The following is a 16,822-nucleotide window of genomic DNA, read 5'->3' on the forward strand; positions in this document are numbered from 1 at the left end:
GTAGCTGATCCACAATAGAAATGCCTTCCATGCCCATTTGAATAACAGAAGAATAACGATACTCCGCTGATAAGCGCAGAGAAGAGCGCAGAGAAAGAGCGTAGGAATTCTCTTCATTTCTCTTCTCATCGCTTTCTGGTGGCCAATGCCACCAAGATCTGTAACCATCGTCTTCAGTTTACCTTCAGTTACGGGCGCGATCAGTTGACTTTTCCGTTTCTGTGGTTGCGCAGTGTCCGTGAAAGAAAACACCGTGAATCGCCGAATATAGAATTAGAAATAGTCCCATACAAAATAATCCAAACTGTGCAACATTTGTGATTGAATTCAAGTACAAATCGATCGCAGAAAGTAATTCTAAAACACCGCCGAACTATTCTCAAATGGAACCTGTCCTCATCAACGTTGGACGATAATTGAGTGAAGCAAAACCTGGCAGGTGAGTTACCTAGGAGTTTACAACTTAATTTGCCAGAAAGGTGCAGGAGCTTTCCGGAATCTTTCGGACTCTCCCTAAGCCGCGACTTGGGCCATAAACTAGTTAGACATGCCATAAAGCACCGGGTGTGGAAAGGTCCAAAACTGGTTACATTACCACAAAAAGTCTGCCCGAGCGCAATAATCGCACACAAACGAGCTGGCAAAGCAACAAAATTATGGTTGTTAAAACCAAAAAATGGCAATAAAAAATTATAAAAAAAAGAACCAGTCTGTAATAAAAGAAATTAGAAATTAAGAAACCGCCAAGCACCCGAAAAAAGGGCGGCATGAAGCAAAGAGCACTCTTTCAAGGCAGCCAACAGCCATTCCGAATCCGACTGGCACTGCCACTGGCACCAATAAAAGCGTTGAGAATGTCTAAAAAGGTGGACAGGTGATCACCTCCAAAGAGCTCGAAAAACAAAAGGCCCGGAGATCGCTTTGTTGCCTCCTCGCGTCGCGATTCTTCTTGGTGTCGCTTTATATGTCGCTAACCGCGCAATTACCACGTTCATGAACTGGGCCAATCGACAGTTCACTGCTCACTGCTCACTGTTCACTATTCACTCCGTGCTCGGTTCTATTCGCTCTTGGCCATTTCCCATTTCCCCCGGCCATTCCGTAGCCGGACCCGTTGCACTCCGCTTTGGAGCCACGACTGCGGGCGCCAACTCCATTATCATCCGATCCCACTAACCGCTATAAGTTGAGTGGGTCGCCCATTATGTCGGCGGATTGTTATAGGAGATCGAACAGAAGCGGTTGCATCGATGGGAATATTATATGGGGGAAGTATGGGGAATCTTCGTTGGCTTAGACAAGCCATAACTTCTTAGTTCTCAGCTTCATAAATTTGAAAAACAACAACAATTTCACCTTTAAAACTTATTTAAATATGAAAGGGAAATGTCATCCCATCGTATGATCAGTAGATTCTAGAAAAAGAAATATCTTAAAAATTTATAGCCAAGAAAATATATTAAAAATATATTTTTATAATTATATTCATGTATTTATTTATTGATAACATAGAGGGAGTGCTTATAAGCGATCTAGTTGTTTAGTTGCCCCCCTTTTTCATTTTACAACTGTATTTAAATATTGTTGAATAATTATACTTTTATGAGCTCAGCCCCGGGCGCTACTATCACGACCGCTGCTGTGCCCATTACAGATATGAGCGTTTTGCATGCGCCTATCCAACTATCCATGTGGTTGCGGAAATTGATTTTTAGTCGCAGTTAAGATCTCAGCCGTTTACGGTTCTCGGTCATTAAAAAAAGCGACAAAAAGACAGGAAGAGGCTGTGGCTCTCGGTACTCATTTTTTTTTCCACTTTTTTGACCCAGTAATAACCGACCATTTACGCAAAATCCCCAACGATCCAAACTGACTCATTGATAACTGCAGCCGGAGAAAGTGGCAAAAGACCAAAGCCACTGACTCAGCACGAGACACTCTGATGTGGATGCGGACTGGGACAAGGCTGTCTCGACAGGTTGCCAAATCCACTTCCAAATCCAAATCCAAATCCAAATCCCAGCCAGCAGACGAATCCGAGTACGAATCCGAATCCTAGACGCATAAACACACCCATATCTTTCGCTCATTCTGTCTAGCTGTCACCATGGCATTTCCAGTGTTTCACCCATTATTTTTACCACATTTTTGTGCTTCTTTTTCCATTTTGACAATTTTCACCTCAAATTAGTTTCACTGAGGCAATGAAAATTTGTAGTTTTTTCGTCAGTCGGAAGTGGATCAAACGACAGACGAAATAGAAATGCGCAAAACCAGATTGAGATTGAAAAATTATGTACATTTTTACGAGCATTTCTCGGGTGTGAGTGCTTTGGTTTTTCTTGTTGTTTAAGTTTCTGTTTCGGTTTCGGTTTATTTTGATTTCGTTTTCGTTGTCTCGACACTCAAATTATTCATTTACGAGTTAATGAAACACTTTCGCTCGTTAAGAGCCGGTCAAGTCAGAGACCGAATCTCGGAGATCTGAGATCTGAGCTCTTGAGTTCCCAGGTTAATACCCCGCCTCCACAAAAATACGTTATCTTTCCTCAGATTCTTCTCTCTTCTGAGACGGCGAATGATTCCGCGTGGAGAATCACAAATTGGCCAAGAAACGGGGGGCTCATCATGAAGATACGAGTATATCGCGACTGGCCCAAATTGGCAGACCGACGACTTATCATCCGTGCCGCACGATTCTTCTGCTCGACGCCAAATGCCAAATGACAGAAGAATCTGAAGACTGGCCATCAGATTGATCTCTGCCTGCCTCTCCAGCTGTCTTGGCCTGGCCAGCAGTTCGTGCCGGGCCGGAACAGAAATAGAACATAACGCTAAGCTAAGCTGCGGCTAAATTGCATTCAAATGATGTAAAATCGCCTCTAATGGGCCGATCTTTTGTTTCGCCTGCCAAGAGGAAAGCGACCTCAAATGCAAGAGTTCGTTGCGGTAAAGCGAACAGAGCACTCCACTGCACTGTAAAAAATATATATATAAATATATATTTAGATTAAAATACATTCAAAATTAAACTCTTTTACATTAAATTAAGATACATTATTTGCATTACAATTGTATTCATATGGTGTCTTGTTATTGATAGATTTTTCTTATCAAGTAAGTGACCAATAGAATTTAGTTACAGCTCGATCAATGTCGTAGGCTATCCAGTGCATTTCAATCATATATTGGCCCTCCGGAAAGGGCAGTATTTTGGTTACCTTAGTATTTATACTATGATATGACATCTTATCCAGCACTAGATCATTCTGAAATGAATATAATATGAATATTTACTTTAGAAACTTTTGTTATACCTACGATAAAGGGACAAGTGTGGTTTATATTGGAATAATCTTTGAAAAGATTATAGAAATAAAGAGCAATCTGATTGGTATTCGGCGCTTTTAGGAATCTGCACGCGTCAATAGTTATATTGTAGAGAAAAGGCAAATAGCCATTCGCGCGCTTATATAGAGCTACTTTCACCTGCATTTAAGAATACTTATTATAATCGATTAAATATCAATATATAAATTTCATTCCACATACTTTGACTTTGGTTATGGGAACCTTTAGGAGCTTAACTTTAAGGGAAACATATTTGTAAGATCGGTTCACAGATTTCAGAAAACAATATTCAAATAAAGAAAAATCCTTATCCAGAGACTCGCACTGTGCATTTGTAAATTCCACGAGGGAATAAACCTAAAAGTAGCTTTTTAGATATGGTTAATCAGTATCAACAATTTCTTACCTCTGTGAAATAATATGTAAAAAACACCAGATAGACGGAAAACAAACTCAGTTTAATTGCCATTGTATCCTGTTCGTGTATTTATTAAACTGCACAATAGACTTGAACAACGCTTTATTTTTAAACAGATAATGGCCATTATAATTTGGATAATGCAGTTATACCCATCATAAAAGCCGTCTAATCTATTCTTAATAAAACTATTTTTAGCTTACCTCCCAGTTTCTTTTTTTTACATAAAATATGATGAACTTTGAACTCAAACTATTTACTTTTATTCTTCACAGTGTTAACCCATAAACTTTATACCGAAATAGTTATATTTTTAAATACGGTTGTTACATCCACGTTCAAGTACTAAGGAGAAAACTGACTGGGAAAAAACCGAGTTTGCTGGTGGTTATAAAATGTTTATGTGTTCACTAAAACCGTTCCAGTTAAATGCCATCAATTACAAGGGTTATAATATTCGAATTAGAATTTATCATATCGAGAAAAATTCTGTCATTTAAAATTTCTATAAATTACGTAAATTATTTTAATTATGCAGCAAATATATTTTAGATGGGAATATAAACATATTTCAAAAATAAAAACAGACTGTATGCCTAAAGCCCCGATCCCAATGTACATACATATGTATGTGCTTAATAAAAGCCGATATTTCAACAGTATTATTTTGCGTGTCTGAGATAGATGGAAAGCCCATCCACACAGGCGAACTGAAAGTATAATGGTCTGCTGCGAGTTCTTGTGGGTATGGATCGCATGGAATGTATGGGTTGCTCTGGAGAGGAGGAGCAGTGGTTGCCCACTGGAAGTGCGTGCCTCGCATGCTGATCGTAGCACTGATTGAGGCTCGGCCTCGTGTCCACAAAGTGCGTCGATGCCGACTCCAAATGTTGACATTTGCATTTAGTCACGGTCTCTCAGCCACAAGCCAAATGAAGTTATTCAGAACAAGCTTTCCACATGAACGGATAAACCAAATATCCATTTAATTTTTTACTATAATTGGTTGGCAATCAATGCTTTGTATCAGTGAATTTAAGCCTTTCTTATAATATATTTATTTTTTTGGTAAGAACAAATTTGTATACCCCTAAGCTATAAAGCAAAACCTAAGGTTGGGATTAAGGATGCAGATTTTAGTAACATTTACGCAGTGCCAGTTTGTTTTAGATTGTTGCCACGCCCACTTAAATGCTCACAAACCACACACAACTGTCACGCCCACAATTTCCAAAAATTTTTCAACTTTATTTATTATTAGTCTTGCCAATTTCAAGCGATTTGCCAAAAATGTCTTGGACACTCTACTTTGCACTGCCAATAGATGGCATTCCCCGTTTGGACAACTATTTTTACTGCTATCGAAAAAAAGGGATTATTTTTTATTAAAAAATCAAAAAAACAAATTTTTGTAAAAAAAATCCGATATTTTCAATAGGGGTTTTTGCCATAACTTGGAAAAAATGGCCGCTCAGCTAAAATAAAGACTGTTTTGTGCTGCTTATAAACATAACTAACTATGTCTATCCCTACTTTTTTGATTTAAAAAAAAAAAAAATTTGACTAATTTTCGCATTTTCAATTCATCAAAATTTGCGAAAAAATGCAAAAAATTAGCATATTAATGTATGTACATGGATCGATAGGGAATTTTGTTACGAATTCAACAAGGTATGACATTCATCTTTTGGACAACTATTTTCACTGCTATCGAAAATAAATGGATTATTTTTTATAAAAAAACCGAAAAAAAAATTGTTTGTAAAAAATCTGATAAATTCAATAGGCGTTTTTGCCATAACTATAGCGACTATAGCGTTCTTTCTTGTTGCTTAGCAATATAACAGATAAACAAGATTGTTTTACATTTTATCCACCACCAATACCCAAAGAGATTTAAATACGCTTTAATTTACACTGATTTTGTCAACATTTTTGATAGCTTTTCTTATCAAGTAAGTGACCAATAGAATTTAGTTACAGCTCGATCAATGTCGTAGGCTATCCAGTGCATTTCAAGCATATATTTTCCCTCTGGAAAGGGCAGTATATTCGTTAGCAGATTATTTACATTATGATATGGCATCTTATCCAGCACTAGATCATTCTGAAATGAATATAATATGAATATTTACTTTAGAAACTTTTGTTATACCTACGATAAAGGGACAAGTGTGGTTTATATTGGAATAATCTTTGAAAAGATTATAGAAAAAAAGAGCAATCTGATTGGTATTCGGCGATTTTAGAAATTTGCACGCGTCAAAAGTTATATTGTAGAGAAAAGGCAAAAACCCATTCGCGCGCTTATATAAAGCTATTTTCACCTGCATTTAAGAATACTTATTATAATCGATTAAATATCAATATATAAATTTCACTCCACATACTTTGATTTTGGTTATGGGAACCTTTAGGAGCCTAACTTTAAGGGAAACATATTTGTAAGTTCGGTTCGCAGATTTCAGAAAACAATAGTCAAATAATGCAAAATCCTTATCCAGAGACTCGCACTGTGCATTTGTAAATTCCACGAGGGAATAAACCTAAAAGTAGCTTTTTAGATATGGTTAATCAGTATCAACAATATCTTACCTCTGTGAAATAATATGTACAAAAAATCAAAAAGACGAAGAAGAAACTCAGCTTGATCGTCATTATATTCGTTTGGTTTATTAATTAAACTAGCTAATAAACAACACTATATTTAATGGTGGTTGTTACATCCACGACTATGTCGGCATAAAGCAGCCAAACTAAATGGGGAAAAAAACTATAAGAAGCTTATAAAATATTGATGTATCCATTAAAACCATACCAAATTAGCTCAGCCCAAAATCAATTAGAAAATTTAAAAACAATTTGGTCTTATCGGGAAAGCTACTGTCAATCAAATTGTTTATAAATTACCTAAACTAGGCTTTTACATATTATAGGAACATGTAAACATGTATAAACAGACTATAATATTAAAAAACTAGCACAAAAGCATCTGTATTTCAAAGGCATTAAATAGTAATATACTTTTAAAAAAAGTTTTCTATTTTGGATTAGTGCCAGAATCACTTCCTGCTAATTGGGATCGGAAATGAAATGAGTTTGCAAGCAGAGGCGGATTTCCCAAGATTTTGATATAAGTTCCCTAAGTAACATAGAACGAATTCACCCGCTAAATTGTTGGCAGAGCTCCCAACTTGGCCAACAAGTCACCCTTCCGGCATTTGGCACTGTTGTTAATACTGTTACCTCAGCCTAACGGTGCTGGCCACCTGACTTGACACTTTTCCCCTTCGATGGGGCGCCCTGTACAGTCGGCCCTCGAGTGGGCAAAGTTCTGCATTTAGTGAGTAATCAAGTTTCCGAATAACTCCCGCAGTGGGAGCTCACATGTGAGATTAAAACCTGACGGATTTGTTTGGTTTTAATTAGTTTGGTCGGCGGTTAAAGCGTAGCGGTGAATTCTTTTAATGACTATTGCCCACACCAGCACTCTTCGCAACTCCACTCTTTTCATGTTATAATATATTTGTGTTCTTTTCGTTCTGTGCGTTCTTGTCAACTTTTCCCCTCGGTTTGTCGCAGAAATGAAGTGCACTCTTAGTTCCGCAATGGTTGGGCATGGTGAGTGCCATTGTACATACATTGTAACCAAGCCGAGTGTTTCCGAGCACCCAAGGAGTACCCACTCACAACACAGTATGTATGTGGTGGTTCCTAGCCCCATCTCCATGAAGTAGTGGTCATGCTCCAGTAAGAGCCTGGTAGCTGGCGCCGTTAGAGCGATTACGAAACTGCAAACGCTGCACAGATTGCCTTCAACGCATACATATTCATTCCCTAATGGCCATAAACATTTTAATTAATTTATCACACAATTAGCGGCAACGTTACTTTGTTCGCTGCTGTACAGTGGATATCGGCTGAAATACAGTGGGTTCAGTTAGCTAACTTTTTTTTGGGCCTTCTTGAGCAAGTAAGCAGTATCTTAATATATATTATTGTTATCAATTTCGGTTGATGTTTGCTATCGTTACTTATGAAATCTGCGTACAATTTTTTCTTTCTTCTTCATTGCCTTTCACAATGAATTTCTACTGTACCATCCGCTCTGTTTACACTAGAATAGTTGCACGCTTTTTTCGTTTAAGAAAGGAAAGCAGCCAAAGAAGATTGCATAAATTTGCACACTGCCCAACTGAAATGAAGCCATCAATTATGACATATGGCTAGCGGTTTTGGAACCTTCATAATGATGCTGCCAAATTGGCGATCACTTTCCAAATCGAACAAAAGTCTCAGGCTTGATAAATAATCAAAACGGCTGCATTGTTTGGATGATTCAATGAGCAGCTCCTCTAGTTTTCGATGCGCTCGAAATGAACTTTCCATTTCACCGTCGTTTTCCGATAAGCATCCATTGACATCGATGCCTCACCTGTAGAAAAAATTAAAAAAAAAAAAAACAAAGTAATCAAAATAACTCGCCCCCTCCCGAAAAGCACCTGTCACATTTCACTTTCTTCGACAGTTTGTCGGCGATGCTTTTATGATTGAAAGTGCCTGGGAATCTTAATCTGGCCGAAAATCGCGTCGCATTTGGCCAGATATCGGTCGCAATGGGTTAAACGTGCCAACGGGTTAATGGCCGACTTCCGTTAGACATTTTGCAGCTAAGTAGATATATATATAAAGCCTATATACATAGCTACCTGCAGACCGACAACTGTCTGAGTTTTCAGATCAAATTCTCATCAATCATTCTTTGACGCTTTTTCGTCCAGCAATTTCTCCGACAGTGAAAATCGGCTAATGCGAGAAATTTAATCAACTTATGCGTGGCCGTCAACGTCTTAATACCTAATGCCTAAATCGAAATAAAAAACGAACAAAAATTCTCCGTGCAAGTGAGTGTGCAGCAATATTTTTGTTTTATTTCTGTATTTTCGTTTACTTTTTACGCCGCTCAGGCGCAAGCCAATTTATTCTTTCTTTCTCCAAAGCACAGCAACGTGGATACAACTGAGGTCAAGATAGTATAACTACATATATGTACATATTAGCAATAGGTGAAATATTATATTTATTATATGTGTTAAATCAGAGGAGAGATATTCTATAAATATTAAAATTATTTCTTTAATGAAGTATGATATGGATATGGAAATGTTCTTGTTTGTGATGGAATATTTTATGAACTTTTTAATTATATTATATTTTCTGATCTGTTTATATTTACTGCATGCTTTAAACATGGGACTGAAACTGAAGTAAGCTTTAAAATATTTTCTAAATACGCCTATTATTTTGCCCGCCACTGTGAGTACGTACTGGGAGACGAGCACAAGTTACCAGTTTTGGTTTGGGCCGTCTCCGGGCTTCACCCCACCACCACGCCTCCCCGCACCTTCCAATCCCCGTGGCTCCGCGCATGCGCATCTAGGTCAAAAGCTGGTGGCTATGGCTTTGGCCACGGCGATGAGGATGACGCCGACGACGATGGCAATGGCGATGGCGATGGCGATGGCTCCGCAAGCGTTCTAACTGTTTCGGGTGGAGGGTGACTGGATTCCCCCTGGAGCCCAGCCATATAGACACACTGGAACATGTGTACCTCCACTCGACTCCACTCCACTCCACTCCACTCTAATTGCAATGGTTCTTCAATTTGCCTCATTTTCTGCCAGCTTGAGCGCGTTTTTGGCGCTCTTTTTATTAGGCAAATGGGTTTCCGTTCCATTTCAATGCGAAGTGACGGCGATGACAGAGATTCCAGACCTGCGTTTACAGTTAATGGGGGTTACCACGAAAGGAATAAACACCAAGATTAATGGTCTTTTAGAGCTACTCAGGCAGACCATAAAACCAATTGTTCAATGGCAGTTATCGGTTTCGAGTAAGATTTAAAGGGCTCATAAAACTACATCATAGTAGTCTGCGGCATTTGCAGACCCTTTTTAGAGCTATTCTTAGGCCATTTTGCATAATCCCCAATTAGGTTTGTGTTCGATTTTCGATGATCCAACTAAGCGGCTTTTGCAGACCTGTGTTAGTTTCTCCTCGTTGGCCAGTGCCCATCATCAAGGCATTCCGAAAAATAACAGAACTTTTACTTTTGCCAGTTAAAAAAAAAAGCTCAAACCCCAAGATCATCCAGCCACAGAAAAAAAACCATCTGAAGCCCGCGGCTTGCCGCACCGAAAAAAACTATTTTTACACACGTTTCTCTGCGGCTGAACTTTGCTTTTGATTGCACATGTACAACTAAACCATACATTGTGGCTTCATAACTACCGAGATCTTACATATGTATATGACGGCGGAACAAGCCATAACCCCATCGCATCTTGGATGCGGTGTTGGATGTGGAGAACTGGTTTCCAGCCCACTCCATCGCCAGCCCATCTGCTGTGTACTTAAGCCGTTCGGAGTTGGTTCTTTATGCTCTTTATGCTGGGGCAGCCAGCATGGGCTTCCCATGAAGTGAAAATTCCAAATTTGTAGGGCTCAGCCATTGAGCGTATCCGAGTGTCGGGCAATTCTCTAATTAAATTTTTTGTTTATGCCCCACAGAGCTTTCGCTTTTTACGACTGGTGGTGGTCACTGGAGAGCTCTTCACTTTGCTCAGCCGTTCAGTTCAATTAATTATGAAACTTATCTGATACCTTCTTTCATTGAGAAGGTGGAACATGGAACATGGCTTGAATTTTTTATTGGCTTGAGAAATGTCTTCATTTGTTAAGAAAAGCAAGGCGCTCTTAAGGACCGCTGTGTTTTGTAACTAACTTTCTTTGTTCTGAGAAATGTTTTATTATTGGGAGTGTCAAAATTTAATGGCTCATAAATTTCATCTCAATAGCAATATGTTTAGGAATTTCTATGAGACTACAGCCATTTTTTGCTTGTGTAAAACTACTCCTTTGAATACTTTTGAGTAGTTTGGAAAATGCAAATGCAAATCAAACCGGTTAACGGCATGCATATCTCATTGCCATTGTGCGCTGTTCTTTTCCTCTTTTCCCTGGCGAAAAGTGAGAATTTTCGCTTGGCTAATGGACTGGGAAACAGGATTAGCCGGTTCTCCGGCATGCTGGCCCATTAATGACTCTTTTTTATAGCCTGATCCCCAGCACGGATCACTCAGGCCCACTCCGAGTGGACCCAAAAGAAAGCAAAGACCGAAGAACGAAAGTGAAGAAAACTGCTAACAATGGTTTCCCCAAATTTTCCATCCATTTTTCAGAACCTGCGACTGGCATTGTAACGGTGGAAAAATGGACACCGTCTATGGGACAAAGAAGTACTTCCAGAGTTTATCCGGCGTGAGTGATATATACAGGGCGCAGACATGTCGGCAAATGGTGAGTAATCCCCAATCGTTTATCACTGGCGGGTACAAAAGGTTTAACGGTATGATGTTGATTAGCATTCTTAGCATTCAGTAGGTCCAAGAATAGAATCGGAGCCCCAAATCCCTTTTGTCAATAGAGTTGTTACATCAACTTGCGACGCCCGTATCTTATTTGTGTTTTTTTTTATACAGAACGCAGCTTGCATATTTATGTATTCATCTGCTTGTTTGTTTGGGACCTGGGTCTCGGAAACGAGCTGTTTGCATTCCTCATTCACCAGCAAACTCCAGAGTCTAAAAAAAAAGATACATAGGTACGAGTAACTAGCGAGCCAAACTCGACAGCAGAACGTTCTAAAAGGTGAATGACTTTCTCTGGCAGCGAAGAAAGAAGAGGCAGCGAAGAGCCGCCGAAGAGAACGCAGAAGAAAAGAGCCGTGGAGACGGCAATTTGGCCAACTCAGTTTGGTTTAGCAGGGGGCCGAACGGAAGGCAAGGGAGCTGCTTCCCGGCCGAAAGAGAGGAACTAAGGGAAATGCCCTGCAGCTAACGAATGTTAAATGGTAATCAAGAAACAATCAAACTTTCCCACAGGCCCCTCGGGCATGTATCTCCCCGAGCAATTGCACTTACAGCCGAGGTCGAGACTATAGCCCCTGGGCTATACATAAGTCATTGATTGTTGTTAATTAGAAGCTAATATCTGGCTTGGAATTCTGGGAAAATTAAGAAATGTTCTGTGTACCGTGTATATGCAAGGCACTTTTATTTCAGCGAAATATTAACGGAAATAGTCATAATCAAATGGCTTAAACAAAAAACTCGCTAGCTTAATTATTTGTTATTTTTAAAATTAAAAAAAAAAAAAATAATATTTTTACAGTTAGCTTAATGCGAGCTATATTATCTGCAATTAACAGTTTAAGTCTATATCAATGCCATGCCAGTCTGTCATTTCAGTATCAATGTCAATGCCAAATCGAAAGACTTAAGCAACAAACTTGTTTATGGCACTGCCAATAAAAGCTCTTAAAACAAATGCACTAGCTTATAGAATGAAAAGACCATGTTAAAAGAAAATCATTGAGAATATGCATTTTCCAATTTGCATATTATCAAAAATGAACTTGTATGACTAGAACAGCTAGTGAAATCATTATAATTCACACGGAAGTTAGCCGGATTCTGAGAGTCTGACCAGGTGCAATGACTTTGTGCCAAGCCAGGCTAATTAAATGCGTTTTTCCAGCCGTGTTAATGAGATGCATTAACAAATCATGACAAGTGCTCACCGGCGATAGCGATTCTGACATAACGCTGGGAAAGTTTGAGGGGAAGTTTGGTTTTTGCCGTTCTTGGCGATAGCACCAATTGAGTCCAATGTGGGGCCGTTAGAGGCCAACTTCCGTCATCTAGATGGGGAGTCAAGATAGAAAGTGGCCGAAGGGTCGTCGGCGAGAAAGTTGTGCGACTTTTGGCGGCTAATTATCTAATTTGTGGCCATCGAGATTCGATTCCGGGGTCTGGCATACTTCGGCAACCTGGTTAAGAACAACTGACATCTTCTCTCGCAGAGCGCGGATTATACATACCAGAACACAGTTGGCCGGAGGTCGCAGCTGGGTGCTTACTACCACATGAACAAGCAGCCCTCGTACACCAATGAGCACAGTCTGAACAGTCAGTATGGCTACAATACGTGGGGCATCTGGCGGGATGGCAGGAACATCGCACCATCCACCTTCTCGGCCAAGACGCACACGCAGTATCCCAAGAATCGATCATTCAGCATTATCCTTACAACGGCTGCATTTATCGTCCTGCTGGCCGTCATCTCCATCGCAGGACTGGCATTCTACTTCAGCTCTATAAAAACCAATCTGGAGGATCGTAAGTTTATATGACAGTTAAACATATATGTGTAAATACTTAATATTCCGTACTTTTTACAGCTGTCATGGGCTTTGAGGGTTCCTTCCGCATCGCCAAAGGGGATCTTTTCTCCACTGGCTTAAAGTACAACCACACTACCACCTACAAACAGAAGATCGATTTCTATAAGAGATTTGTGGAGCGTTCCATGATGGACAATGGATTGCAGCCACTGCGCACCGATGTCTGGGGCTTTGGAGAGGGTCCACTAATCAAGGTCTCGTTCCGCGTGTTCCTCGATGTCCGTAAACTGCCGCAGTAAGACAACTAAATTCTCAAATTATATCCATCGATTTCATGTACTTCTTTTTATTAGAAACATCTTGAGTGTTGAGGAATACATTAAGGAGTCACTGTTCCTGGAAACTTCTGCTGCCAAATCCTTATATCGTTCACTGCGTTTGGACACGGAGTCCGTGGAGATCAAGCGCATAATGGATGAGCAGGTGGTGCGATCTGCAGCGATATTAAAGGAAGCCGTAAGTCACGCTACTCCTTAAAGTTGTTATCATTTTAAACCAATACCCTATCCAACAGCAAACGGTGCCCACTAGTCAAACACAACTGGAAAAGCGTCTCATGAAAAAGGGCAGCACACCGGCAACAGCTCCAAAACCGAATCCAATTACCACGCCCAAGCCGAAGAATCCCCTGCTGCGCAGTCATTCCGCTGACGAGGAGCCCGATATCGATGTGGAGAATGCACCAGTTATTCAAGGCTCGTTCGAGGGTTCGTTCGAGATCACCAAGACGGATGCGGACATAGCCAGGAAGAAGACCCCGCCCACTCGCGCCTACCAGGCCGCTAGCAGCACCTTGCCACCCAAGGCCATTGCGGTTACACCCTTCTCCTTGAGGGTGAAGCCCAAGAAGCCGAGCATTGAGAAGCTAACGACGGTACTGCCACAACAGGTCCCCACCGGAGGTCCTACTAGCTCCACCAGGGCAACCACGAAGGCCACCAAGGCAACTACTACCACGACGAAGAGAACTACAACTTCCACCACGCGGAAAACCACAACAACGACCACTCCCAAGCCAACAACTACTACCACAACCACGGAGCCCACTACAACTACCACTACCTCAACGACTACAACACCACCACCACCTCCAAGCACCACTAGAGCCACCACCACCAGCACCACCACCACCTTTACCTACCCCTCCGTGAGCACACCTCCACCGATTCAAGGCGGATCTTTGCCCAAATTGGATGCCAATCTGTTCACCACCTTCCCCATTTTGGACACTCAACCGTGGCGACCAATGCATCGAGAGGTTCCAGAGCTGCTGCCCGGTCCACCGCCTGCTTTTCCCACCAAAACTCTACCCGGGGGAACCACACCCACAGTGAACCACATACCACAGAGGAGAATCGACGAATTTGAACTGCCCTTCATTGGAGACAATCCCACTCCACCGACAGCTGCTGTGGCTCCGGTGACCGTGGATCCCTATAGTTTGGGTTTCCTCAATCCGGGACTGCGAGTGCAAGAGCCTAAACCAAATCTCGGACCGCAGCCACATGATGAGGATTTGCTTTTCTACCATAACTTTGGTAGTCCGATCTTCATGCCGGGCACCGAGAATATAGAACGCTTGGGAGGCGCTCTGGTGGAACCACATCCCTTGCCTGTACCCCTTATAGATGATGTTATCATACCACCATTTAAGCCCATTGATGCTACAATAGGAACGGCTGACAAGATGCCCTTCAATCTGGACGCCAGCAACGAGAGATTCGAACATTTGGGTGGAGGAGTTATAGCAAAGAAGCCCCAGGAAAAGTTGGACAAGAAGGAACAACCTTCAAAGAAAGACCAGTTGGAAGGAAGTTTGACCGTTAAGGAATCGAATCAGACGGTGCTGGATAAGAAGCAAGTCAATGTGAATAAGGAACAGAAGCCAGAGAGGCCGGAGATAACTACTAAAGTGGATAAGAAACAGGAGAAAGTGGAGGCTACCACATTACCCACAAAGGTACCAACTAATAGCTTACCCAAGCCAACGAAATCTCCATCTCTAACATCCGTGAAACCTACGGATAACTCTGTGCTGGCCGACACCATTGGAGAGTTCTTCATGGAGCTGCTTAATCTGCCGAAGGAGGATAACGCGACTGCGACTAAAAAGCCAACAGAGGATGCGATAGAATCCCGGATAGAGCCCGAGGAAGAAGAAACCCTGGATACTCTGAAGACCCCCAGTGTGAGCCACTCCAAGCCGAACTTCATGAATCTCAAGGAGATCATCTTGCAGAGGAATACTCCCTCATCGATTCTCTCCAACGAAACTTTGGAGGAGTCCACAACGACGACGGCTACCACAACAACGATGCCAACCACAACAACCAGCACCACAACGGAGGAGCCCAGAACCACGAAAAAGAATCGCATTCGAACCACCAGTGAACGACCCACAATGATGGACGACTCAAATCTATTTCCGTCCCACTCGAAATGGGAGTTTGTCAATAGTTCAGCGACCCAAGGATTTGGACACAACTCGAATATGAGGAAGGTCTTCAATCAGACCCTGCAGGCTTGGGTATCGGAGGACATTGACAAGTCAGAGAACTTGACGTTGAACGACATCAAGACCAGGATCAACAATGCTAGTAACATTCAAGATATCTCCCTAATCTTTGATACCTTGGCCTCCAAGCTGGGCATTACTCCCAGTGTGCCCAATAAGTTTCCTCCCTTTTCGCAAAACAAACTAAAGCAAGCTCCAAAGGAAGAAGTCACAAGAAGACCAATGCCCAGCTCCACCACCACGGAGTTACCAATACTGATCCCGGAATCTATTCTGCCCGTCGAAAGAGAGCCCTTTATTAAGCCCATGTCTAGTTTTATAGATGATGGTTCCTCGGAAGTGCTGGGAGCGGCCATTCCCGTGATTGGCGAGGCGGAAGTGGAGGTAGTGGATCCACTGAACTATGAGGAGATGCTCAAGATCTCACAGTTCGCTGCCAGCAGTACGGAACCCAGTGTCCATAAGCTGGTGACACTTCTTCCGGTGAGATCAAACTCCGGAATCCGAACCTACAGACCACCAGCCGCGGATGAAGAGACGCAGCGGAGTGCCAGTGCTCCGGCTGCCTTGGCTGCACCTTTAGCTGCTCCTTCACCCGGAAAGATTAGCATACGGCGCAAGAGCAACCTCAACCAGAGCCGGAGATTCGGACAACCACCAGCAGAGGCGGTGGTCAAGGGCGGCATCCATGTGACGGTCAAGAAGTGATCGCAAAGCCGCAGCATGAGATTAGTGGAGACAGGGGTTCTACGACAGAATCCACGGATGTAGCTTAAACCACTCTATTTGTTAGTTATAAGTAGGGAATATAACTTTAGTTAGGTCGATCGTGCATATGACGAAATCTTGTTCGAAAATTGTTTACGCGCATGGGAACAATTTTGGAATGACACTTTTGCTTATATTGGCGGAATCTGCGACTGCCAGTCCTCAGTATTTAAGGCAATCCACATCACATTCATTGTATAAGCATCGAATCCTTAGTATACGATCCAACGATATTCGAATAATATTTTTTTCACTTCATTGCGATTCTTATGTTAATGTTAGCTACGAAGGTAATGTAATGTTTAAGCCCGATCTTTGAATAAATGTGAATAACTTATTACAAGCTATGCGTTTCTCTTCGGATAAATATGGAATAGATAAATTGCTGAGTTTTTGCAGCTTTAATTATATAACAAGTATTTTGCAAGCGCTTAAATGCGTCTACCTATTTTCAAATCACGCGCGC

General features: G+C 41.5%; 3 protein-coding genes across 5 annotated transcripts; 1 reads left to right on the forward strand and 2 right to left on the reverse strand.

Annotated features, from left to right (window-relative positions):
* Positions 1-203: 203 nt before the first annotated feature.
* Positions 204-16,696, forward strand: LOC120449506 (mucin-4). The gene is made up of 6 exons (XM_039632007.1): positions 204-439; positions 11,011-11,128; positions 12,693-13,008; positions 13,071-13,308; positions 13,367-13,529; positions 13,588-16,696. Exons 2-6 carry the CDS (start codon positions 11,042-11,044, stop codon positions 16,294-16,296), a joined length of 3,513 nt encoding a protein of 1,170 aa, XP_039487941.1. The 5' UTR covers positions 204-439; positions 11,011-11,041; the 3' UTR covers positions 16,297-16,696.
* On the reverse strand, positions 3,114-3,820 carry LOC120449509. 2 transcript variants are annotated; one of them, XM_039632011.1, is made up of 4 exons: positions 3,758-3,820; positions 3,553-3,708; positions 3,366-3,489; positions 3,114-3,268 (listed from the first exon to the last, which is right to left on the reverse strand). In XM_039632011.1, the coding sequence occupies exons 1-4, from the start codon at positions 3,818-3,820 to the stop codon at positions 3,114-3,116; spliced, it is 498 nt and encodes a 165-aa protein (XP_039487945.1). The 2 variants fall into 2 exon arrangements, with proteins under 2 accessions (XP_039487945.1, XP_039487944.1); XM_039632010.1 differs by having other exon boundaries at positions 3,114-3,269; positions 3,322-3,489.
* On the reverse strand, positions 5,721-6,427 carry LOC120449508. 2 transcript variants are annotated; one of them, XM_039632009.2, is made up of 4 exons: positions 6,365-6,427; positions 6,160-6,315; positions 5,973-6,096; positions 5,721-5,875 (listed from the first exon to the last, which is right to left on the reverse strand). In XM_039632009.2, exons 1-4 carry the CDS (start codon positions 6,425-6,427, stop codon positions 5,721-5,723), a joined length of 498 nt encoding a protein of 165 aa, XP_039487943.2. The 2 variants fall into 2 exon arrangements, with proteins under 2 accessions (XP_039487943.2, XP_039487942.2); XM_039632008.2 differs by having other exon boundaries at positions 5,721-5,876; positions 5,929-6,096.
* Positions 16,697-16,822: the final 126 nt, after the last annotated feature.

This window comes from Drosophila santomea, chromosome 3L (assembly GCF_016746245.2).
Source record: "Drosophila santomea strain STO CAGO 1482 chromosome 3L, Prin_Dsan_1.1, whole genome shotgun sequence".
NCBI lineage: Eukaryota > Metazoa > Arthropoda > Insecta > Diptera > Drosophilidae > Drosophila > Drosophila santomea.